The 26811-nt window shown below is 38.9% G+C and overlaps 1 protein-coding gene across 5 annotated transcripts in view; it reads right to left on the bottom strand.

Moving 5' to 3' along the window:
• Positions 1-26811, bottom strand: part of PIEZO2 (piezo type mechanosensitive ion channel component 2) — a 287338-nt gene that overhangs the window by 58259 nt on the left and 202268 nt on the right. For 4 of the 5 annotated variants that reach the window (XM_066183542.1, XM_066183552.1, XM_066183579.1 and 1 more), the window contains exons 14-27: positions 26319-26442; positions 24492-24742; positions 23675-23823; positions 22753-22926; positions 19454-19495; positions 13996-14028; positions 13399-13646; positions 10306-10466; positions 9175-9351; positions 8872-8997; positions 7241-7441; positions 5982-6186; positions 5741-5842; positions 5107-5272 (exon numbers count right to left, since the gene is read on the bottom strand). In XM_066183542.1, coding sequence (XP_066039639.1) covers positions 5107-5272; positions 5741-5842; positions 5982-6186; positions 7241-7441; positions 8872-8997; positions 9175-9351; positions 10306-10466; positions 13399-13646; positions 13996-14028; positions 19454-19495; positions 22753-22926; positions 23675-23823; positions 24492-24742; positions 26319-26442 — 2159 coding nt within the window. The remainder of the gene's footprint in view (positions 1-5106; positions 5273-5740; positions 5843-5981; positions 6187-7240; positions 7442-8871; positions 8998-9174; positions 9352-10305; positions 10467-13398; positions 13647-13995; positions 14029-19453; positions 19496-22752; positions 22927-23674; positions 23824-24491; positions 24743-26318; positions 26443-26811) is intronic. The other variant, XM_066183560.1, reaches the window with a different exon arrangement.

Consider the following 26811-nt stretch of genomic DNA (forward strand, 5'->3'; position numbering starts at 1 on the left):
ATATGACAGGAAGCCTGTACTGTTCATTTGCAGGTCTTATCTCATTACTCTAAGTTGGAACACAGTTCCAAGACTGGCATTACAGCTGCCTTTCAAACACTTTACCTGACTCCCCTCATGATGGTTCCCAGAGTACAGGTATTAAAGAGACAGTTCAATGACTGATTCTGCTTCTAAGTGGAAAAAAGCAGATTACAATCCCAAGCTTTTTTTTTTTTTTTTTCCAGACAATGTCTAAGAGAATGTCTGAAAACTTCTTGGGAACTGAAATGAGAATTTTCCAGCATTAGAGACTGTGGGAAAGGATTATCCTCAGTGAGGTTGCTTTAAATCCTGTGTCATTCTAAAAGTTCCTATTTCTATTCTTCTTATTTCTGCTTCAAAGTCCTTTGGATGTATACTCCTTTGGGGTCAAGCATGTATCCCCTGAGAAATGTGGGGGTGGAAAGACAAGAAAATTTCAGGAAATCTCTTACTTAGACTGCATTTATCATTGTTGAACTCAAGTATTACTCTAGAGAGAAGAAAGTTAAGCATTTTGGAAATATGTTCTTCTTCTGCCACTGTTTATGTTGCAGATAAAAGCTTTTGATCCATGTCTACTAGAACAGTGACCAAGTAGTAATCTTCTCAAGTGAAGTGACACTTCAGAAAGGGTGCTTCAGTCTGCAGCTGCCATTCTTTCACATAGCAGTAAATACACATCAGGCTTCTCAGAAAACACAAGAATTCCAAGCACAACTTTTTGAATTTTTTTTTCTTCTGCTTCATAATTTATTCATAACCAGGTTGTCTTCTTTTACTGTTTGTCTCTTTCCTGACTGACTTTTGGAGAAATGCCATTATTAATTTCACTTGCTTGGATAGGGTTTTAACCAAGTTCTTGTCCATGTTACTAAATATTTAGACCATTCTGAAACTTCTCTTGAAAAGCATAAGAAACATTTTTAGACAAAGCCTGTTCAGTTCCAAATTGTCTTGGACGGAGGCTAGATACATACATTTTCTTCTGAGGTAGATCTTCAGTGGATTACCCAGAGCTTGAGTGTCCTTCTTTGAAAGATTTATAACTCCTAATAAAATATTCAGTCACCTTAAGGTACTGTCAGCTATTCTTTGAAGCAAATTAGGCATTTAGGATTGCATATGTGCAGTGTAACTTCTCAAAAATAACATAGTCTAAACCCTGGAATAATGTCTATTATGCAGCTCGTACTAAAGGAAGGTCTGTTTATACTTAGAGACACCATCCTACATGTTCCCATTACACATTCATGCAGCTAACATTAAAAACAAACAAACAAAAGTTATAGCTTAAAAGGGGGTGGAAGGAAGACCAGTACAATACAGATGAGTGAGCCTTCCTTCTGTGCTTGGGCAGATCATGGAGCAGATCTTCATGGAAGCAATGTTAAGGCATATGCTAAGTGATCCTAGCATGGCTTCACTAAAGGAGAATTGTGCCTGCTCACTCTGGTGTCTTTTTATGATGGAATGACTGCAATGCTCTGTAAGGTCACCATATAGAAAAATGTCATTTACCTGGACTTTTGTAAAACCTTCAAGATGGTCCTACATGACATCCTTATCTCTTTAGACTGGACTGACATGGATTTGTCAAATGGACTATTCAGTGGATAGAGAAGCGGCTCGATGGATGCAGCCAGAGAGCTGGGGACAATGGCTCTATTTCCAGGTGGAGGCAGGGAATGAGTGGTATCTCTCAGGGCTCTGTCCTGGGGCAGGTGCTCTTCAATATCTTCAGGGATCAAGTGCACCCTCAGCAGGTTTGCAGATGGCACCAAGCTGAGTGATGCAGCTGGCACAACAGAAGAATGGGATGCCATCCAGAGGAATCTGGATTTCTCAAGAAGTGGGCCATATGAACCTCATAAAGTTGAACAAGTCCTAGTATAAGGTTCTGCATCTGAGTCAAGGCAATCCCAGACATGAGCACAGACAGCAAGAGGAATTCACTGACAGCAGCCCTGACAAGAAGGACTCGGGGGCTCTCATGGATGAAAAGCTGGACATTAGCTGACCATGTGCACTCACATCCCAGAAAGTCAACTGCATCCTGGGCTGTGTCAAAAGAGGTCAAGGGAGGTGATTCTTCCCCTCTACTTTGCCCTTCCGAGATACCACCTGGAGTACTGCGTTCAGGTCTTGGGTCCTCAGACCAAGAAAGACAGGGACCTGTTAGAATGATTCCAGAGGAGGTCTAAGAACATGATCAGAGGGATGAAGCACCTCTGCTATAAGGAAAGGCTGAGAGAGCTGGGACTGTTTAGCCTGGAGAAAGCTCTGATGAGACCTCATTGTGGTCTTCTAGTAATTAAAGGGGTCCTATAAAAAAGGAGAGATGTGTTTACACCGGCATGCAGGGATAAGACAAGGGGAAGGGTTTTAAACTAGAAGAGAAGAAGTTTAGATTAGATGTTAGAGAGAAATTCTTTACTCAGAGTGTAAAGAGGCACTGGAGCAGGTCACCTGAAGTTGTGGATGCCCCCTCCCTGCAAGTATTCGAGGCCAGGTTGGATGGGGCTTTGAGCAATCTGGTCTAGTGAGAGGTGTCACTACCCTTGCTAGGGAGATTGGAATTAGATGATCTTCCTTTGAAATACAAGGTCCCTTCCATTTCAACGCAAACCAGACTATGATTCCATGATTCCCTGCCCAAATATCTACAAGAAAAGATATTATAAAAAGGAATTTCCTTTGTTCCTGAATGCATTAATTAATGGGTTTTCTAGTAATTCATGATTCATTTTTCAGATAAAAATGTCCCTGTTTTTCTTTTTTCTTTCTCTGCCTTGTTTTCATTCTTCTCCTAATTCACACAACATAAAACTGCCCCATGAAATGGTTGCACGGATTTTTGGCATTTAGGTGGAACAAATACAAAGCAATCACAATTTATTTGTTCAGCTCATCTCCACGAATGGGTTCTTAGATTTTCTGGGGCTTTTTGTATTCTCAATCAGTATTACCTACTGCCTAATACATGCAGCAAACTCCCAATTAAATGGTTTCAGATTGTTAATCACCTCTCCAGAGGTCTCTTCCGTCAATACACACCCAGAAATGTGTCTGAGTGGATGTCCTGCCACCAATGGTTTCAAGTTGATGCATACTATGCACATGAAGCAAAATACAGAAATTAACTCAAGGGATTGTGGAAAGGCAGCAGGCCAGTTCAGCTTGAACTTTGCTTTCCACTATAAACCTGACTTGGATTACCACCCAAAATCTTCAAATACCCTCTGTGTTTCAAAGTTTCATGTTTGTCCATTTGGGAATATCTTATACAGATGACCAGAATTACCTATCAGATTCCAGAGAACTTAGAAAATATCCCAAAAGAGGCTGTTAAAAAAGCAGAGATTTTCTTGCCTTTTTCTCTTCCAAAGATGGCTTCAAAACACATTCTCATCATTAACAAGTTTTTTTCAGAATGATTTTTTTTCTGGACTAAGGGAGGAAAATTTGATCTTTCTGCCAGAAACCAGTGATGGTCTTTACCAGTGACTAAACACATCAATGTGCCCAGTGCAACTGCTGCACCAGCCTTTGCTAAGATGGACACAATTTCAGTGGCAAGGGAAAAACTCAGGCAATCTCCACTACATTTCTTCTCAACCAAGCCCAACTTGCCATGTATCTTTTACAAAGCATTCTCACTCGATAGAGCATTTTGAAGATTAATACTTCTCCCTTCCTGTTTATGTTACTGAATCTAGAGCACTGAGTTCACTGTGTAGACTGGAAATTCTCAAGGAGAAGAATTGTTCAACCTTTGCCTAGTAGCAACTATAAATTTCTGGACAAAAGCATCACTTCTATGTTTCAAGAGTCACCTCTTCAAAGTTATTTGAAGATATATTTGGCAACCAACTGTAACAGAAGTAGCAGGATCATCCTAAAGATCTTGAGAAGGACTTCTAGTGATACCACTTGTCTGGTAAAAGAAATAGAAGTCTGCCATTAAAAGGAAGATTTTTATGGACGTTAGTTCTAGACATTTTTCTATTCCTGTCGTACTCAGACTTCTGTTGGTAACACGGGTTCACAGATCAAGTCTGACAGAAAACCACAGCTAAGAAATATTACTCTTCCCATTTACTCTTGTGATACTGCACAGTCACAACTTTCAGAGATGACTTCAAATAAGAGCATGTCCAGCACAATTTAGAAGAGTGGAGCTAATTTGTGTTTGCTGAAATGATCACAGAATGGAACAGTTCCATTGTTTGAAGGCTGTTCAGAACAGACTGCCTCAAGCTCTGCCCCTTTATGAATTATTCACCTTCTTAAACAACCTTGTATGCAATGCTCAGGAGCAGGAAGTCATGTCAGTTGTCCTTTCAAGACACTTTTATGGCTCTTATGCCTAGGTGAGATAGCACAAAGGACAGCCTCTTAGAGTATCATTTTGATTGTACTTAGACAACAACTCAGGAGGACACAACTGATGACTTTTTGGGAAAAACACATACATGGGAAACTGCAGACTGCAATGGATTCTTGCTAACATGTCAGTGTTTGGGGCAAACCACCAGAGCACTTGAGTCCAAAATCCCAGGCATTAAGAGAGGGAAATTCAAATTTGGGTACCAGGATTCTTTCTGGAGTTGGAAATATGGAAGGTTAGATTAATCTAACAGCCAAACTACGTCTTTTTCCCCTCAAACTTCCTAAATCCATATGTGCACAGATAGCATGCAAGAACTTGTGAACTAAAGGTGAACATTTTGCAATGTGTTGGTTGTCTAAGACAGCAGTGGGACATGATGATCTTAAAGGTCTTTTCCAAGTTAACAAGTCTATGATTGTGTGAATGCAGGCTTTCAGGCAAATTTATTATTGAATTTCTCTGGAGAGCTTTTAAAACAATCATCAGTTTTAGGAAGACATGATTGCATCTACTCTGTTCTAAACCAGATGCTGATTATCCAGAAATTAATTATCTGCTATGTATGTTAGATGGGAACATACATGAATGCAAATTCCAAGTAAAATTGGAAGCTGTGAGAATGACTTTTACCCTAGTGAACTTTACAGAAAGGAAGCGCTGTATTTTCCAAGTGTTTAAGATTCAGTTTTTACCGGCAGTGGATGAAGTCAGGAACAGGATTATGCTGGCTGAAAGATGCTGCATCAAGGTTCATGCAAATTTCCACATTGTCTCCAGCCATGATTCGTACTGCAGCTTTATTTTCATCCTCAAATGTCTGCCTTTGCAAGGATGCACACAGAAGCAGCATGAAGTCATCTAGGAGAAAGTAATGATTGCAAGGAAAAATTCAGTCATCAACAAAGGTGTAAGGAGAGTTGGGATATACTATAATGTAGTTACCAGACTGCTTTCCCACACTTTGAACCTCCAAGACTGAGTGATTTTCAATGCATTTAACTCTGAATTAAAATTTATTAATATTTTTTTGTTTCTTACCTGTCATTTTCTATGACATTTATAGAGAAATAAATGACAAAAGGGGAAATATTCATACATTTTGATGTCAAATTATTTTAAAAGGGAGACAGGAAAAGCAGATGCAAAAATTACTAATTCTGTGAATTTTTCTACGACATTCAAAGCCATGTTTAGCATTCAGTCACCCAAAAAATCTGTCATCTTGCTACTGAAGTGTAAATAAAAGGCTGGCTTCAAATTCCACAGTACAGATGATTTAAGAAAAGGACATATAAACACTTCATAAGTATGTGCTAAAATACTTACACACAAGGAAGACAGGGTTTGGTCTCACAATGAAGTCTGGGAAGTATAACCACTTTATGATGTTGGAATTGAAGTTGGCATTGCCACTTCTCCATGGATAGTCTGTGTGGCAGAAGCATGCAAAAATTCAAACAATACTTCATGAAGATTACTTAATCCTTTTCTTCAGAATACTTACCAATTTTCCAGCATTTTTCTATAAAAGCAAGTAGCAGTAATTTTATATAAAGGGTGTCCTTACCTTTACAAGGAGCAGGTGGGATGCCAATGCAAAGGAAGTACTGGAATGTAATGATGCATGCTAGAAAACAGCAATATTTTGGCCAGATCTCTGCAATAGCTTTTCTCCTACGTCGATACAATACAGCAATCAGCCAGAAGGCATGAATCATTGCAAAAAAATCCATCCTTTGACCAATTACATTCACTGACAGAAGAAAACAGGTCTGGAAACGAAGCAAAGAAAGATAAACAACTTTTACAACCTCATGGCTAGTCAATACAGCAATAATAAATTATTGTGGGTCCTGACAGAATGCTTGGACATGGCTGCGTCTGACCGCAGGAATCCTGTGCAAACCAACAAGCTGCTCCAACAGCAACTTCCACCACTCCACCCAAACACCCAAATTTTTGATACTTTTCTGTCTAGGGCAGGTTTCCAAAGTGTGATATCTAAAGATACAGGAAGGAAAGAGCCTTGTCACAATAGCTGGTACGTGAAATGTTTAATTGTTGCCAAGCAAAGAACATATTACACAGCCACATATTTCGATAGGACATACAGATGTGGAAAAGAAGAGGAACTATTAAGATTGGTAACAACTCAAACGTATCCTCATGTAGGAAATGGAGAAGGCACTTAGACCATACAGTTTCTATCGGTGATAGACAAATCCAGTCAATTCCTGCAAGACAGCTTTAGTTTTCCATTTTTCTAGAGGCTCCACATTCCAGCATTTCTGTTCTCCAGCTTCACTAGAGAAGCTTCTCCAGTCCCTTCACTCCATTCCTTGAAACTTTTTCAGAACATGTTTTGAAACTTTGTGAACACTTCATTTATTCAGCACACTATGCTATTTCGGTTTTCTCTCTCCCCAGATTAGAATGATCTTAAAATTATTTCCCAAAGGAAATAACTTGCTGGGCTTTTAAAATTTTTATTTGTTCGTAATCTTCAGATGGTTGTGAACAGTTTACTCCATTGATCAAAGTGGTGGTAGTGTTTAACAGATAGGTCAAGAGCATCATTATGATTAAATTTAGGATGCCTTACTCTGGGAGTTGCTTCCTTCAGATAGGCATAGAAAATAGTGAAAAATCACTATTTATGGAAAGATTTTTTTGAAAGTACATTTCATGTGCACATGAACAAATAGACAAGGTAAGAGAACAGAAATGACTAATATGAACAATGACTGATAAGCCTCTAGATGTCAAACACAGCCCAAGCTACTATTCAAAAAGAACACATTCTAAAGAAAAGTAAAACATATTAACCTCCAAACCAAACTTGTAGAAGAAGTAGTTTATGAAATACTTGACACAGTTTACAAGTCCATCATCCAGATGTGCTCTTGTGATATCATGGAAAATTGTTTTAGTAACAGGTGTGGTGAGGTTATTTCGACATCTGTAGTATTCTTGGTGACGGTAGATTGTAACTTCAAAAGCCAGAATAGCCAACATCAGTAAGTTATTCTATGGGAGACAATCAGGAGAGTATTAAATAAAAGTCAAAACCACAAGAAGCTATAAAATGTTCTGATAAGCATAAACCCATTAATACCCAAATTGATTTTATCACTGAGGATTTCTGCACTCCAGAATGCACTGGCACCTATCCCCAGCTACTGTGATTGAAAAATATTAAGGCTCGCATCAATTCTTGGATTTTGATGAATCATACAGACAGCCAGAAGATCCATATAAAGACATAAATTTAAAAATACTCTAATAGAAACTAGTTGTGGAAACTAGAGAAGGAAAAAGACATTGACCCATCCACGTGCCCTCTCATATTTCATAGCTTCTCTTAAGTTATCATGTTTTGTTTTGCAGGAGATAGAAGATACAAACATACACAAAAGTCATCTGCAGAGGTTTAGCTGTCAAGCACTAACTTTCCAAAATAAGGATGTTGGGTAGAGCAAATTTAACCTGGACACATTTTCACAGGAACAGTCTATCTGCTAGTCTTCTCTCAGGTACAGCTTCTTCTTTCCCAAAGCCAGATTGACTAGGATGCAGTCAAGGGTGGCTATAAATTGATTTTCCACTTATCTCAGGAGGGAGATCTGCCCCATGCTCAACAGAAGAGAGGTACTTACTAACTCCAAAAGCTGGTTAAAAAGACCAGCTCAGAGAAAGTCCCTCAGGGAAGTTGTAACTGAAGCAGAAGTGGCAAACTCTAGATCTCTGCTCTCTGAGAAATACTTGGGACAAGAACCTCCTGAAACAGGGGCCACTGGGATTTTTATATTTTCTGACAACCTTAAACTGTGTATTTAAAATGCTGGAAATTCTTTAAATTAATAAGAGATATGGTTTTTCCCAGGACTTGGCACATTTTCACTGCAAGTAAAGTTTTTTAATCAAGGCAGGAATAATAAAACATTGCTCACAGGCATCAACCAAAACCAAGAAGAAAAACAAAAGACATCCATTTAGTAGTGTTTGAATAAACGATTCTCTTAACTCATTATATTTTCTAAACTGTGGCTAAGGAATAAGCACTTACAAAAATTAACTTCTAGCACACACTGTCCTTCAGAGCAATTACTCCAATTAGACCCATCAGTCCTTTGGTACCTGAATGCCATGTACCTCTTAATTACTTAAGAGTTCTTAAATACCACATTTCTTAAAGAGCTTTTAACAGATGGTAGAGTCCAAAGTGATAATTCTACGTGAAAGAATAACTTAATTGATACTGAATCCCTTCTGGAAATTTTCTGTGTAACAGATGTGGTTTTCTGTTGCCTCTTTCTCTCTTTACTTCCCTGTTATCAATGCTTTGCATTACTTTTATTTTATTTTTTTTTTTTTGCATGACAGATTATTTATTTCAAAGACAATACTACTTTCATCACAAATAAAAAATATCTGAATACAGATAACAAAGAAGTTACCCTTAAATACACAAGAAGGGGATAAGACTTTCTCAATCCAACCCACTCTGCAGGATCAACTGGCCCACTGTAGAGCACTGAGGTTTTCAGTTCTTCTAAATTGACCTTCGTTTCATTCTCTCCTGGCTAAAAAGAAAAATGAAACAGTTATAAAGCACAACTTTAGGACTGGTTGTGAAGGCTATGACAATCAACAGTAATACATCAGGTGAACTGTTATTTTTGTACTTGATATGCTTCCTTTTGCTGTCCTTCACTGAAGAAGACAGCAGTCAAACCTTTTTAATATGCATTTGTACTCACCAATGTACAGTTACTGGAAAAAGTCTTGGGATCAATAGATGTGAGCTGGTACAACATTTTGCAGACAATAATCACACATGTCCAAACAGTGCAGATACTTGATGCCAGTGGGCGAAACTGAGCATATGGCAAAGCAAGAGCCCAGGCAATTAAAAACACAAAGTTAAACAGAGACACCTGAAAACACAAAAAACAGTACAGAAATTACACAGAGTAACAAAAGAACTGAGAAAGTTTGACCTTTTCCACAGCAGGTTAAAAAAAAAGAATCATTCAAAAGAAAGGGACATACAGAAACTTTGAGGAAAATACTGGAAAAAAAATTACAACAATACCCACAATAACACAGACACAAAGTAGTAAGTGAAGAAGGAAAAACTTTACTGTTGATTTAGGAAGGAATTTATCACCTACATAATATTGATACTATTAGATCCACAAAACTCCTTATCTTCCTTATCAACAGATGCGAAATAAAAAGGACCACATGCAGCTTCTGCTGCTTTAGTACACATGAAGCAAAGAAGAGATGGTACAGATCCGTGTGTCTGTACAACTGACCTTCATCCACTTGACTTCTCCCCCATAAAGAAAAAAAAGTGAGAAAAGGTATATTTTCTTTGTTTTTTAGCGAATCCCGTGTTATTACCCTGTTCAAGAAATGGCTATATCACATAGAGAACTCACACTGCCCACACCAAAAGCACAGCTAAAAGTCTTGCTCCCTTTTTCTTTAGGCACAGTTCCACATTCTTGTTCCTTAAGCACCAGAGCAAGCTAAAGTAATTTTCCTACACGTACCTTCCCAGTCCTTTTCTACACCTTCCATCCTTGGATGGTGCCCACAGACAGTTTGAGCAGGGGAGGGGTTATGTCTCTTAAATCCAAAGAATTGGACTAATAAAATTTCAATATCTGGAGAGAAGGCAGAGGCTGAGACGCTTGAAACAGAGAGAATGTGGAAGATGTCAAGGCAGGTTCCCAGCAGGTGATCAAACCCAGCTGGATCCCAAAATTTCAGTGAGGTCTGACAGGAGGAAGCCCTCTCCCTACACCTGGGTGTGTAACCACATGGCAGATGCTGACAGGCCTTCATGATGTGTAGGAGTTTGCCAGTGGGTGTTTACTTGCCTCTTTCACTGTGACCCAGATGATGTAAGAGGAAACAATTTTGATGATGTGCAGCTCCAACAGCCACCACACAAAGACTTGCATCTTGTGAAAATACTCCAGGAATTTCAAAAACAGCACTGTAAGGCGGTCGATCACCAGATGCCATTTGTTCCTTAGGTCTGCAGGGATGGTCAAGCAGAATTATTGTAAGGACAAAAACAGAAGGTCTCTGTGAAATGGAATACTCCACTAGGCAACAACGAGCTTTCTGCTTCTCTTCTAAGCCTTAAAGTAATACAAGATGGAGGATAAAGGTACAGCTCAGTGGTTAACTAAAAATGGGGTTGAAGCCCACTTAGCTCAGGTGCTTTCCCTTCTGACCACATTCCCTGGAAAGATTCTGTACTTCAAAAGCAGCAGTGGTGGCCTCCCTTGTCAATTTTGCTTTTATTCCTCTCATCAGAACTCTTTTTGGACTCTTGTCCTCCAGTATTTTTGGACCTAAGCTTAGAGATCTCACTCAGGAACTAACTCCAGCCCTTTTCCAGCTCAGAAAAATAATTTTTTTTTTTTTTTTTTTTTTTTTTTTTTTTTTTTTTTTTTTTGATGCCTGTAAGCTATGGACCCAGCCTGTTTTCAGAAAGCACGGACTACTACTACTACTCAGAAAGCTTTTCAGCCAGAGTGGAAGAAATCCATGCACACTAGGATTTGGATTCCCATCACAAGGGTTTAGACAACTGTACTATAGATATCTTCAGATGAAGGTTATCTAAATTGCCTTGAAAACAGCACAGCCTCTTATTAGAGTGTTACCTGTGCCTTCACAGAACATCTAAATCAAGAAAGGCAAACTGTAGCCCAGTCAAATATTTCCCTCAGTTGAAAAAACTTTTATCAAGTGGAGATCATGAAGTTGGGTGAAAGAATCCCTTCACAGGGGTGTTTGGCTAAAAAAGCCATCCTCCCAAATAGTACTCCAGTGAGCAAGCTTGTGGCATCACCTGTAACACGTGAGTGTACATGACAATACATTTGCTGAGCAGCGCCCTCTAAGTGATGACTTAGCATGTGGGCTGGCTGTAAAACTGTTTCATTTGGCTGATACATATTCGTATAGAGTCCTCACACTCTATTTGGGGTTTCAGAAGCATTTTGGAGATTAGGAAGGATTTTGCATGCTGTGAGAACATTCTTACACTTTATATCAGAGATGGAAAAATTTGCAAGTGATACCAAAGCACCTCACTGTCTAAGCTGGTAGAAATGCAAAGGAGTTACCACCTTCTTTATGAAATTATTTCAAATTCCCACTTTATTTTATATGTAAAGCACACCAAGATGGTTACTCCATGCACATTTGTGTGAAAAAGCAGATTTCTGGAACACCTCACAAACAAATTCTGTTTTTTTCCTTTGCCTTTTTTTCTCCAAACACAACTTGGAAAATCCTAATAAAAATGCTAAGTGATGTGAATTCTGTAAGCATGTAATTAAAATTGAGAAATTAAATAAGCTACAAAACTCTAATCCTACATGTGTTTTTATAAGCACAAAGAGAAAATTGAAGAGAAATCTTTACAGAGTTAGATGTTTTCACTCATTCTTTCCTTGCATTTGTTTTCACTTGCAGAGTTGCATCATGCAAGATGTATCCAGACAGTGCCAGCTAAGTGAAGCAGGCAGATAAGGTGCTCTGTCTAGCATGGCCAGGCAACATGCATAAAATCAACTAAAATCAAATGAAATCAAATAAAATCAAATAAAATCAAATCTTACTGACTGCATCCACTGAAAGACTGTACAACACTGTAGTGAAGTCTGCACACATGAACATGTTTAATGTCAGAGCTCTGACCACATGGCTGTGTGAAAATGGTATAACTCTGGTAGAACTCCATGTGCAGCTTAAAAATGGATCCCCTTGTGCTATTTCCAGCCAACACCAGCTGCAGCTGTCCACATCCCTGCTTGCATATGTCACTGCACAGAGTAATACCCACAAGCTGGCCTCTGTCCCAAAGCTGGGATGACTGGAGTGCACCAGACCCCTCACAGACAGTGTGAAAGCTGGCCAATAAAGATTTCCATGGCCCATGACCACCTCTGTGATGACAGCTGTTCCAGCCAGGAAAGGTAAGTTGTTTCAGCTGAGGTTCAAGCACTGGAACAGGTTGTCCAGGGAAGTGGTGGAGTCACCATCCCTGGAGGTATTTAAAAGACATATAGGTGTGGCATTTAGGGACATGGTTTAGTGGTAGATATGGCAGTGCTCGGTTAATAATTGGATTCAATGATCTTAAAAAGCCTTTTCCAACCTAAATGATTCCCTGATTCCCTAGGGCTGCTAAGCCTGATGTGCTGCCATTTTGCCTTGACAAAGATCCTCTCCCTGTTTAGGTATCACAGTCCTATGAATATTGGCATGAGTAACTAAATTTGTAGTAAGGCCCTTTCCAAAGAGCTTCCTTGGGTGTTAAATACTTTTTCCCAGTTTGACTTTTAGCTCATATTACAAACTGAGTTATGGTAATAATTCATTTTAGGAGTTCATATTAACAATATCAAGGATGACAGTATAAGCCATACCCATGTCTGCCCTTAAGTTTTTTTATGTTCATCTGGCATCAATTACACATTCCATTTTCAGAAGTGAAAAGCATGACACTAATGTGCACATAAATAATGAAGCAAAGCCATTGGGACTCCTGGGAAGGGGATGCCTTGAAAGCATGCAGTATCAGATATTAAATATGCATGTGTATTATTTTCCCTGTTGTAAGGAGATTCCACTCTAAAGAAGTACTTAGAATTTGGATTAACATTCCAATAATCTAACCCAGACCACCTAGAAAGAAATGGGCACTGGGTTTCTTTTGGTTTCTTCCTCTCAGCATCCTGCAGTACAATTTTTCCCAAGAAGAGTCTGAAGCCTGTTGAATAATTGACAAGTAGCCATCTGCTCAGTTCAGCCTCTTTGCCATAGACTGCATATGAAACTAGGAAGATAACCTGGTGATTGAAGTTAACAGGGATGACCAATAACAAATCACCTGTTGACATTATTAATTAAGACTGAGGGGGGAAGAATTTGCATTCTGCAGAGCTTACCTGTAGTTTCTTCTTCCTCCGATTCATTGTCTTCATCGTCATCATCATTATCATCATCATCTTCTTTATCTTCATCCTCCTTCTCTTCTTCTTTTCCTTTTTTGACCCTCCCTTTCCCTCCCTCCCCCTCTGGCTCTTCCATTCTTTTCTCACCAGCCTCTTCCAGCATTTTATCTTCTTCCTTTTCTCTTCTGGCTGTTAAATTCATCATAGTTAAGTCAGGCAGGCTTCCATCTTGGTGCACCAGTCTGTTGGTAAACAGTAGCATGTCAGCAAACTGAGGAGTAATGACATCAAAGTATTTTTCTTTTTCAAACTGTATAATTAGAAAAAAATAAACTGGTCATGGAAAATGCCTTAGAAGTAGAAAAGTTAATGATTCTGGTACTCTCTCCAAACACACACTGAAAATGGAGTCATTGGAATTTATTAGTAACTACTTCTCACTCAGATACTAATGGTTAGTTAGTAATGAGTGGTATTGACACTTAAACTTGACATTTTCCCCACTGGAGAAAATGGTCAGAGTTTAAGATGTAGAAGCATGAAATGACATTATTTAAGAGTAAACATTTCATGACTTCACAGGGGACTTACTCATTTTGGTGGTTTGGTATTTTTTTCTTGAGGCTGCTCAAAGTAATTGGAACAGAAAGAAAAAGGGAGATGAGAACAGAGGGGTTACAGAAGAAGGTCATTGACAAATACGTCATGCTACATCACAAGTCATAAAGCATTCTCCTACTCCATCTGCAGAAGCCTTCTGATGCCAAGGGCATGCCATCATGACATTCACAGGGTGCCTCTATAAAGAAACATGAATTTGCAGCACAGATGGAAAGGGGGCAACCTATTTACATCAGCGCTAAACGTGGTCAAAGCTGTAGCATGCTCTAAGCAATGCTGCTGAACCATCACAAATATCTGACCTATCGCTGTAAATGCATTTCCACCTTCCTCCAATTAAAAGATGCACCTGGAAAGCCAAGGAATTTGCAATTTTTCCTCCAGCTATAGATTTGGGAAGAAACAAAAGCAAGAATTTCATGGCTGCACCTTCAGAAGATTTTGTAATATCTGTCTTTGATAGTGGCATTCATCCTCTCTCTCTTTGCCACATCTAACAGAGACGTTTTCTTTAATTTGTAATTGTCTCCATCTAAATCTATCAGTAAGTTTCACACTACCGAAACTGGGATACAACTGATTTAATACAGAAATTATATTTCTCTAGTGCCATGGTGCCTTTTTTTTTTTCTCCTGAGATTATTCAGTATATATATTTTCTTTACTAGAGAAAATATATATTTTCTTATGGTTTTCCTTTTTCTCCAACAGTTGTGCAGTTGGGAGTCACCTTCCATAGCTGCAGAAAACCCAGTTTCTCTTTGAATGTGACTCCTTGCAATGTAGTGTCCCTTTGGCAAGTGTATGATTAGGTCATTAAATGTTTGGTCATGTTATTGAAATTACTACACTCAGCATACTTTCAAGCACCTGTAAGGCTGTTCTAATATGCTATAGTACCATTGCAGAGATTTATTTTTCTTTATGAGAAATTGTGGTCTATAAACATTTAGACAGGAAATTCTGCCAATTTTAGGATTTTTACTGTTCAAGAAACTAAAAATCTATTTCTTTTCCTGATCATTAAAAATTAAGAGAATAGGCTAGGCAGGTATGATAAATTCAAAAAAGCAGAATTATTTTTCAATCATTTTGGGAGCTGCAGTTTATTCAAGATGGAAACTTTGGTGTCTCAAATGAAGGAAAAATGACAGAAATCAGACTAAACAACCCTGAAATAGAAATACTATGCCAATTGTCAAAAAGCATAAAAGGTGGTTTAAAATGAGAACCTTAACAAGACATTCAAACACAAAAAATATCAAGTCATGAAGTTTAATCACATTTTAGCCACATTCATGACTAAAATTCCTCATCATGGGTCGGGCAATGAACCTGAGTGTTTAATAACCTGAAAAAAATCTTATACTCAAGAATTTCGGTATCTTTGGCTACTGAAAATAGAAACATAAAATAGTTTAGGCTGGAAGGGACTTAAAGTATCCACTCCCACTGCCATGGGCAGTGATACCTCCCAGCAGACCAGGTTGTTCAGTGTCCCATCCAGCCTGGCCTTGAACACTGCCAGGGCTGGGGCCTCCACAACCTCCCTGAACAACCTGTTTTAGTGTCTCACCACTCAACAGTAAAGAATTTCTCCCTAATACCTAATAAACGTATTTTTCAGAAAAACTACTAAACTTTAAATTCCCCTCTTTCAATTTGTACCTGTTATTCCTTGTCCTATCACTACAATTCCTGATGAAAAGTCCCTCTCCAGATTCCCTGTAGGCCCCTTTCAGATACTGGAAAGTTGCTGTGAGGTATCCTCTTCTCTAGGCTGAACAGCCCCAGCTTTCTCAGCCTGTCCTTGTAAGGGAGATGCTCCAGTCCTCTTATCAACTTTGTGCCTCTACTCTGGACTTGCTCCAACAGTTCCAGGCCTTCTTATGTTGGAGACCCCAGAGTTGGATACAGAACTCCCAATGAGGTCTCACTAGAGCAACGTAGAGGGGTAGAATCACCTCCTTTGACCTGCTCACCTTGCTTCTTTGGATGCAGCCCAGGAATCCATTTGCTTTCTGGGCTGTGAGTGCATGCTACCAGCTCATGGTGAATTGTTCATCAATCATCACACTCAAGTCCTTCTCCTGAGGCCTACTCTCCATCAACTCCATCTCTGCCCAATCCATAGGTGTGTCTGGGATTGCTGTGACCCAGGTGTAGGATCCCACATTTTGCTTTGCTGAACCTCAAGAGGTTTGCATGGGTCTACCTCCTGAGTTTGTCAAGGTCCCTCTGGATGCCATCCTTTCCCTTCAGTGTGTTGACAGCACCACACAGCCTGGTGTCCTCCGCAAACTTGCTGAGGGTGCCCTCGAGTCCACTGTCCATGTCACCAAGACGAAAGTTGAACGGTCTCAGCCCCAGTACTGGTGTTGAGAGACACTACTTGTCCCTGGTCTCATGAACAATGAGCCATTGACCAACTCTGCATGTGGTCATCCAGCCAATTCTTTATCCACCAAGTGGTCCATCCATGAAAACCATGTTTCTCCAATTTGGAAACAAGGATATCATATAGGATCGTGTCAAACACTTTGCATAAGTCCAGGTAGACAATGTCAGTTGCTCTGCCCCTATTTATCAATGCTTATTACAGAAGGTCACAAAACTTGTCAGGCATGATTTGCCCTAAGTAAAGCCATGTTGGCTGTTACCAATCATCTTTTGGGACTCTTTGATTATTTTCATATCTAAGTTACAGACCAGCTAGCATATACACTAAAAGGATATTTAAATCTCTATAAAGTGACTGAACATCAATGTTCCCTAAAATGACATAACTAACTTATATTTACCTGAAAGTCTAATAAAATACCAAGAGGAGGGTCATGTATAAAAAAGAGAGAATGAATTTTCAGTTCAGTTCAAATGTTCTAGAGAACCCTGGCTACTATAAACCATCAGAGCTCATTTAAAAGGCAATACATCATGAAATGAAAGTAACCATAAAATCAGACAGGTTTTGTATGTATGCAATTGCATTGATTTTTATGAGGTATCTTCCCAAGTGACTTTTATAATGAAAAAATCTACATTCACACTGGTGTAAATCAAGGATTTAATGACTTACTTCAGTGTAAATTGGACAGAAACACAGTAACTATAGGATTTGGTATGAGTGGGCTCATCTTTCTTTTATTCTTTTAATTCCCATTTGTGTTCTGGAGACCCAGGAGGCAAATGGGGTTATAAAGATTGGTACATGTAATATATATACCTCATAAAGCCGCAGTATGAGTTTGGTTTTCAGTAGGCTTAGCTTTATTGGCATCAGTAGGCTTGAGAATTGGATCACATGCTTAGGAGATCCAAGGATAGATAGAAAGCCCTGCCCACTGTTTGGAAAGTGAATCTACTTGGAATCTTTCTTCCAAAACTTCTTTATGTAATGCTAGGGTTGTTTTTCCAATTTCTATTTTTTTTTCGCTACGAGATCACATTATATTGTAACTGACAACACTGAGCTATTAAGATATAAAAACTTCACTAGTTCAGAATTTTTAAGACAAGCTACCCATACATCTTCACAGCTAGTGAGATATGACTTCATTGTTGGAAGCCACATACTGGTGGGAAATTACCCCAAATAACATAAAGGCATTGTGTCTGATACTAAGGAAGAGAAATAACTAAATAATAATGCAGGCAACAAGCCTTGAAGGTACACCCACTACTGCTCTTAGCTGAGAGGATTTCTTACTCTAAGGTTCATTAAATAGGGCATCAATAATGAGAAGTATGCCAGTAAATCTAGTTTTCGGCAACAAAGCAATTTCAGTGGCACTAAAATAAGGTATGTGCCACAGGTCCTTGCTGGATTCCTAGTACTTTTGTCTATTCGTAATTTACTAGAGCTGAAGATTAATTAATTGAATGCATTATTAAGCATCTTTTGTCTTTGTGACAATTTTTTGCCGTTTATGAGTTTCTTGAAACTTTCTGGCTAAAAGAAGTTCTCCAGTACCTTTCATGCAAAGCCTCAAGAACAGATGGCTTCTTGCTCTGCAGAACACCAGTGAACCATCTCCTGAACATTTGGTCTCCAAGACTCAAACTGAACACATAGCGCCATACCTCTACTGGCAGGACCTTGAGTGCCTTTTCAGGCCTTGAAGGGGATTTGCCGCTTGACTCCAAGCCCTGTTGGGGTATGTGGACAGGCCAGGAAGCCTTGGTGCAGAGGGTCCCTCTCCTTTCATTGGGTGCTGCCTCCATGCTGAGGCTTCCACTGCTATGCTGTGGCTGCATGGCAGCTGTGTCTGTGCCTCCCTGACCCCAATCCTGACATGCAGACCGACACCCTGCCTTCCCTGCAAACCTGGCTTATCTCCATGGACTCGCTGGGGCCCCACCCGGCTGTGGCTGACCCTCTTCCTTATTCCAGATCTGATCCTCACACTCAGTTGTTGGTCCATGTTCCTGACTGCCCATGGGTGAGAGCCCAGCCTTGTCTCCTGGCCATGCCCCTTGGCAACCAGCTTGCCTGCCTTAACCATGGTGCTTGCCCTCACCACTCCCTTAAACACAGGCTTTCTGTAGACCACAATTCCAGCTCTTGCAAACTTTTAAGAATGGTGACTCAACTATGTGATGACATTTGAAGAAGGAGCATGAACATGACTCATAAACTTCTTGTTAGAGCAGGTAGTCACAAATATCTAAACAATGTATCTTCTTGGTTTTTCTGTTTATATTCAGTAGTGACAACAACTCAGAAGTCCGATTCTCAGAGATGATTAAAAAACACCCCACATTTATTCCAGTCAAGTATTTTGAAAGGAATATAATTTATGGAACAGTTTTCAAGATGTCATTTATAAAGGGATGATCATGATGGCAGTTTTTCTAGTTTAGATCCTGCAGCACCCAACTCAGCCCATGAATTAACAGCCTTAGCATGCAGTGGTTTCAGCGTTCCCTCTCCAACTCTGAATTCTCAGTCTGTACTAACTCGTAACACATACCACATACTTAACTGAACAGGCCTTCAAATTCCCATTCTGACATGCTTGGAGAAAGATAGGGATGTGTGTCTCTGTGTTTGTGTGTCTGTGTCTAAATAGGCGCATGCAGGCATGCATCTTTCCATGCACAAACAAAGGGTAGACAAACGAGCCTCCTCAACCAAATCTATTGTCTGCAGCCAATTACAAATAGCACCAATTATTCCTGCATTGAGGCGTGGGCAAAATTTAGGAGAATTCTCAGCTGGGAGAAGAAACTCAAAATGTATAAATATGCAGAAGAGGTGTATTAACTGCTTCATCAGCTTAAGGAAACTGCAATACCTGAACAATGTAATCTCCCTGCTTACTTCACAGTACTGCGCAGCAAGAACATACTTTGCTTTAAGGCAACTAAGAAGTAACAAAAAAAATAAGGTATATCGGTTTTAAAGGAAAGGAAGAATTGAAGTACCCACCTATTAATTATTAGATATACACGGCCATTGACTTTGGCATGGCTATGAGGTGGGAGATGAAAGCACAAGATGAAAATGGGAAATGAATTAGAGAGAGAAAAGAAAAACATTAAATAGGAACGAATGCACTTTCCTGTCCACCAATGTGTTATGACACATTGTCATAACAATGCACACTCCAAAATTTTAACATATGCCACGTGTGAAAATTCTAGGAAGCTTATAAATGCAACTCTTAAGCATTTAGATCCTGTTCAACTTTAGTCAGAACTACAGATCATTTTGATAGTCCTCAAAATGTGAGAACAGTCTTTACTGCTTTACTTAAGTAAGCCTTAGAATGCCACCATTTTAAATTCTTTTTTTTTTTTAAGAAATATGTACAGGTAATTATGGCAGAACATCATATCAGAGAAACTATCTACCTCACAGCCTTTATCTCTGCCATCCCATAATTCATGGTACAGCAAGGAAATGGGTTGGGAAAGTCCTAATCAGAGAATTTTTCTTTCTCTTGCAGATGTGAAACTGAGACACTTGATTCTGACACCTTTATAAATAGTGAGAAGTGCCTCAGTTTGCCAGTTCCAATGTTCCAGTTTCTGTGCCCTTTCTTTGCAGTTGGCAGACCCTTACTCTTCAACTCTCTCTGCAAATTTTGCTCATGAGAAACTGCATTTTAATAAATGATCATTCTCAGCAACTTTAACAGGACTCTTCAGTTACACACAACTGTAGAACTGTAATCACACCTGGCAGTTCAAAGGCAGATAGAGGAGTTGGATGTGCTTTCTTTATTGCTTTCATGACTAGCTCTCAGCTGCTGTGATTATTTCAAGAAGTTTACTAGTAAAAGGACTGAGTTCTGTCTTGTTACTCAAAATGAAGTTTCTTTATTTAAAATTTTTTTGTTGCCAAAGGTGCAGCATAAAAGCAGTCTAGAAAGGTGAAACATTTGTTAAATGAATGCTAGTGTCTTCAAAGCAAAAAGAAAAATTAAGTTCTAGTACCTTTGAGAGAAAACAACACATATATATGAATCTTGAATCTGTTTTAATTGCCCCTGCAACTTATTGCTAGCATTACTGTTAAGCTGAACTTGGTTGTTGTGTTAGTTCTAAAGATCCAGCTTTATGCATCACCAATACAAATGTCAACTGAGTTCGTACCATGAAGCTTTGAACTATAAAGTCAGCTGATGTTCAATAGTGATTCATTGCATCAAGGGAAGAAAAGAGCTGGACTTTCATTTGTCAGACAGTGTTAGTAGGAGTACAAACCAAGAAAACTATTCTGATTTGGGTATTGGTCATGATAGTTAAAGCTTCTCAGGAGGAACAAGGAAGATATGTGATATTTGTGATTTTGAAAATACTGCAAAATGGCAAATATAGCACATATGCCATATTCACCGGTTAAAAATATTTAGCTACCTATGTAACTGCTTAACACAATCTAGTACACATCCAGACTCAAAAAACCAGCATTCTAATCCCAAGATAAAAAAAATGATGATATAACATGATCTTCTTCATCTGTGACTTTAATAAAAAGCCTGGGACAACAATGAATGTCCACTTTCAGCGTGGCATCTCAAGGCTACTTATTCCTGGCGAAAAAAAGTTTGCTCGCAATGCATTAAAACATTTTGTGTCTTCACCATCAGCAGTTATCATCCTTCGAGAATAAAGTGACTTTATTCACAGTGATCCTCTTAATGCCAACATGTGGAAAGCTGTAAAATATTCCTGTATCTTTCTTGTGTAATGGAAAGATTTTCAAGTAGCAGTTTCACAGGCAAAGTGAACCCATCAAAATCCTACGAGTGCCTCAGGGCTTTTTCTTTTTATCCTGTGTCTATTCAATCACACTAGAAGGGAGTTGGAAACTTCCTATGTTACTCAGCACAAAAGCAAACTTTGGGCCGCAAGAGAGCTTGCAGTTACTGCAAGCTGTAAAGCATTCCTCCAAATGCCTCAGCCTAGGAACAACCCCATTTCAGTTCAGACACCTATTTGGGCTCTGCTTTCAGGACTTGGCCAATTCAGAGCTGTTAACACGTACCTGCTGCTGTACAAAAGTCTGCTATGGACAAGAGAAGTCTGCTCACATGCCATTACCAAAGCGCCCTTGAATCTACCATCACATTTAGCAACTCAACAATAGCAACGGGTGAGTTATTACACAGAAAGACATTTAAAATTTAAGTTTAATCCCTCCCCACATCTTTATTGGGAAATTTTACCAAGTTTGATCTCTTCTGGTTTTAGCAACTATTTAAATACAGAAACTGGAAGCATTCCATATAACTGGAGCTTATTCTCATGGCACAAAACTTGTACCATACACTGTGAAGTAGCTTTATATCAAATTGAATGTATGAACAATATCTGAAATGCTTCGTAAATCTCGCATAACCTGGAACATAATTCCCTGTTAAGTAATTGGCATTATTATTCCATTACACTGTATGTGGTATTATGAAGCTAGTCCCCATTCACAGAAGTGCAGCTGAGATACAGTTATCACTAGACAGGTGAACATTCCAAAAGTAGGGTCTAAATTCATTGCTTTCTTCAAAGAATTAATGTAACTGTCATTGCATAATATAGCACTCTATTACACAATCATTTCTCTCATACTCCTGGCTCAGGATCCTAGGCCAGATTGTTTTTTTGCAGGAAAATATGTAAGAATTGAACACTGGAAAAGTGATGCCCCAGATTAATGAAAAAATGTTAATGAATGTCTGGCTGAAATCACGAAATGTCCAGCATAGCCAAGGGTCAGTACTACGAAAAGTAACCAAAAATTTGGAATTTTTCCATTTCTGAAGTACAACTTCAGAAAGAGGCCTAAGTGTTCAATCCAATCTGTGGTGTTTCTTTCAGATCTCCCAATCTTCATTTGGTCCTCAAAATGGATGTTGAATAAAAAGATGTGATCCAAAATAAAAGCAGTATTTCTTATTAAAGACAGGAACACACATACAAAAGAGCATACATAGTAATTAAGCATCTAACTCCGATTACAGGTCAAAGCCAACGAAATAAATACATAAATGTCATTACTACCTCTGCAAATGTACCCTAAAAAGAAAAAGTTTGGTGTGTAGGGGAAAATGGGGAGAGACAAATACTTTGTTTGTAGTGGGGTGCTGGATACCGTGCACTTTCTTTTTAAGCCACGTAGTCATAGCAAAGGCAAATAACATTTACTGAAAAGTGAGCATTACAAAGTAGTCAGAAACAGCATTTCCATACAGATAATCAATAATTCCATTTACTTTGCTTCTTTACCTGTAAATAGTGTTGTCTTGTTTGCTGGTTACAGCTTTTAAATCAGTGATCTGGAGAAACCGATCATGGAAATAGTGAAGGTGTAAGATACACACCAATAGGAAGGAGGTGGGGATAAAGATGCGTGTGAATAAATCAGCCACAGAAAACTGTTTTAAGCCAAGGTCCTCTAGTCTGGAAAAAAAAAAATTCCACTAAGACATCTTTTCACAAAAAATATTCTTTCCATGAGACATTACTACAAATTATTTGCAATAGGAAATAAAGGGATGGTACTTTTTACATGGTTTTGGTTTCTAAAATTCTTCCAAACTAGCAAGATTTACAACGCAAGTATCTTGTGTTCGGACTCAGGAATGTAGAGAGGTACTGTAATTGCACAGTCAAATGAACAAACCCTGCCACAGATCTCTTGAATCAGATGAGTTTTCTCTGACTGAAGGTCCCGCACTGGAGATCCATTATATTGTTTATACTTTCTAATATAAGCTCCTCTTGAGAAATGCCCAACTCAACATAAGGTTGAAGAAACCAAATCCTCCTTATTAGCAGGAGAGCAGGTTCACCTTGATCATTTCCAAACATCTTGCAGATCTACTCTTAATCTTTCCCTGGATCTGGTTTCTATGGTCAGTATGGTGAAGAGAAGTATTGGCACTGTACTGAAAACAGAAGCAATCCAAAAGCCTAAGCAGCCAATTGGAGCAAATACGACTCAGAGCTCTTCTCTTGGTCTGGCTCACTTCTATGGCTACGCCAATAAATCTATGGCTTCATAACTGAGTGCCTAAAATCAGCTATGCCTGAGAATGGCTGCATGACGTTTTTCTCCCCTAAGAAGGAAGACTACTCTCAGATCCTTCCATCACACTGAACTGAGAGATCCAAAGATGAAAATAAAAAAGTAATCAAAACCACTTACTTCCTTTCATCCAGGCCTGTCATGTTCTTCCACAGCCCAGGGAATGACTCAAACTGGTATGTGTAGATGAAGATAAGTACCAACATTGTGTAAACAACCACAGACATCCAAAAGTACTTTAAAATCTTTCTCCACCATTCATAGTGTACCTGAAAATCACACACTAAAGATGCTGACACAAGCTTAAGGCAAAGACACTGATAGAAATACTGACAACATTGTACCGTCAAACAAGGATGAAGAACACTATTTTTCCTAGCTGGTCTGAAGGAAGAAATGATTACCCAGTAGCAGGCATAAATTTTTGAGACAGTTTTTACTCCTAAAGCAAATGCATTCAAGTTAAGAGTTTTGTGCAAAAAGTGTCTGATGAGACACACAACACAGACACAAAGTCAGGGACAACTTCAGTCACCTACTTTCATCACCATTAGATGATGAAAGTCCAGGAGGAGAGGGACTCCCATGCTCACTGGGGTGTGGAAGCCGTGTGGACCAGCTATCACAAAAACTGCTGGCTATGTAGAATGTGCATAGACTCAGAATTTTTCACAAAGGTTCCAAAGCTTATGGTGAAGCAGCATGGCAGAGCAGAGGTGTGCATTGTATTTAATTTAGGTGCACTTTGCTTGTTGTTATAACCAAAAAACAGAGGAAAAATTAGTCTTAAAACCTTCAAATGGTCTTATTCTTTTGTGTCTAACTAAAGAACAAATTCACTGTTCATGAATTCTATTTGGAGCTACTTTATTACCAAGATAAAAGTACGAACAGTTCTATTCAAGGATAAAATTCAGTTAACACAGTTCTCCCTTACCTGGTAGAGGGCCACACAGAAGAGGAACAGTACCATGTAGATGATTTTGTACATGACAATTGTACCCTCAAAGCTGACAAAGAAGAACATGCCCCCACAGACGTAAATCCAGTACTTGATTAACATAGCCATCACCAGCTTCCCCAAGACTTTCATAATATCCTGTTCATCCTCCTCCTCCTCTCCCTCCTCCTCCTCTTCCTTCTCCTCTTCCTGTTCTTCTGACACTTCTCCCTCTTGAGACTCCTCTTCTGCAAATACAGAGTCACATTTGGCCTGTCTCTTCTGGGGACTTTTAGTAAGAATTTGAATGTGTGGAAAGTAAAATCTCTGCACACAACACAGAAACTTAAAATTCAATATTCACAAGAGACTGAATTCCTAGTCATGCATGCCTCCAGAGCAAGGAAAAGGGTTTTAACTTCATATGAGCTTAAATCTGCTGCTGGAGCCATAGGGCATATGGCTATACATCCGTACCAGACACCCATCTTTGCTTCATCTGAAATGCCAGCAGTTGTAGTGGAAAATTAGAGCCTAAGGGTTGCATAATGGATAACAGCCAAAACACTTTCCATGGCAATGCTTATACTCTCAACTAAGCAACCTTTTAAACTGGAAAACAAAGAAACCACCAGCACCACCAGAAACCTCTCATCTTGAGTATAAACTCTCATCTTGAGTTTGAACCTCTCAGCTTGAGTTTTACCCTTTAGATAATATTGTATTTACCTCCAAAAACCACAAACAAGGGAAAAAGTTAACATAAACCCAAACAAGTTTAAAAAAATATAAATGCTACACTAACATTGCTGTTTTTCAAAAAATTTACCACTTATCCAGGTTTTTGTGCTGCACCTGGGCCAGAAGAGACAAGCTGCTTTAGCCCTATGTAGAGGTCAAGATTCTCCAGTTATACTAACGTTATGAGGCATGTGGAGGGCAGGGTAAATGTCCACCCAGCAGCAAGTACATGTGCAAGTATCTAGGTAACAGGGGATCATATTACAGTTGTTTTTCTTTCCATTGAGAGCAATATTGAAACTTCACCACCAAAAGGCTTGCCCACTCCTTTAGTCCCACTCACCATCCCACCGCTCCTCAGGCTCTTGTCTTGAAAATCCCTGTAGTACAGCTTTGACACTCATCAGATGTTTTACTGAGACAAGGATTGTAAATAACCAGAGACAGAACCATACTACTGCTTCCAGGACTCGCTTTCTACCATTTCAGTGCACTGAACTTTTTCAGTTTAACATCCAGACAAAGAGGACAAGGAATGTTTGGAGAAACATGTGCCCAGTAGCAAAAGAAAGAACAGCTCACTGAGTTGTTAGATAAGCTGAATCTATGAAAGTAAAATTTTCTCTCAGGTGTGCTTGAGCCCCTGCACTGAAAAAAAAAAAAGTTTATTTTTTCCACTGAAACTTGTAGTTTAACTTCTGTGTCTGTATAAGAGTTTATGTGCCAATACAACTTTCAAGGAATTTAGCAACTTTGCCTAAGTAAATTAATCTCCTGTGGTTAAACTTTAGGGCAATTAATCCCCTGGTTTGAGTTGGGAACACCGAAGTAAACTGATCATTTGAAAGTTCCACCATCTTTCTAAAATAAGTCATTTTATTGCCTTCCAGTAAAGAGCATTTTATTTGGATTTCTAAAGTTCAAAAGTGTTTTATTTTTATATCTGAGAGATAGCTGCACATAGATTTTGTAGTATGTTTCTTAGCTAATAACAGATACCTTGCTAATTGCTTTCAGCATCAGAGAAATGCAGTAACTGGAACATCTATCATGACTGAAGGACTAAATTGGATCTGGCTTTACCTTTTTCTTCATTTTCTTCACTTCCAACTTTGACCTCAGATAAAGTAGCTTCTTTTAGCCGAAGTGCTTTCTGTTCAGTGAGGTGTTGCCTAAGCAGTAGCCAGAAAGTAATTGTGAAAAGAATCTGCAAACAAAAATCAAAACAAAACCAACAGACTAATTGTATATCCTATGTCCTACTGATACAAGCATAGGTTTTCACAAAGTTTGCATGCCTTTGTTTTCCCTGTCTCTCAGAAAATGGCAGTGATGGCACCGGTGTCAAATTGCATCTTAGGGCAAGTTATGTTGTTTAGGAAACCCAGCATTACAAACAACTTTGCTCCATTTGCAATTTTCCATTTCTTAAAGGTATTCATTTATTTCTACCCTGTTTTATTCAGTTTTTAATTACTGTCTTCTAAGTTCATGGATCTTCTTATTATGCATTGATTTGTATTATTGCCATTTGTTGTTTTTTTGTTCATTTTTTAACCTTTTTTTTTAGGGAAGA

This window comes from Chamaea fasciata, unplaced genomic scaffold (genome assembly GCF_029207755.1).
Source record: "Chamaea fasciata isolate MVZ Bird 193981 ecotype frontalis unplaced genomic scaffold, bChaFas1.0.hap1 SCAF_1, whole genome shotgun sequence".
Taxonomy (NCBI): domain Eukaryota; kingdom Metazoa; phylum Chordata; class Aves; order Passeriformes; family Sylviidae; genus Chamaea; species Chamaea fasciata.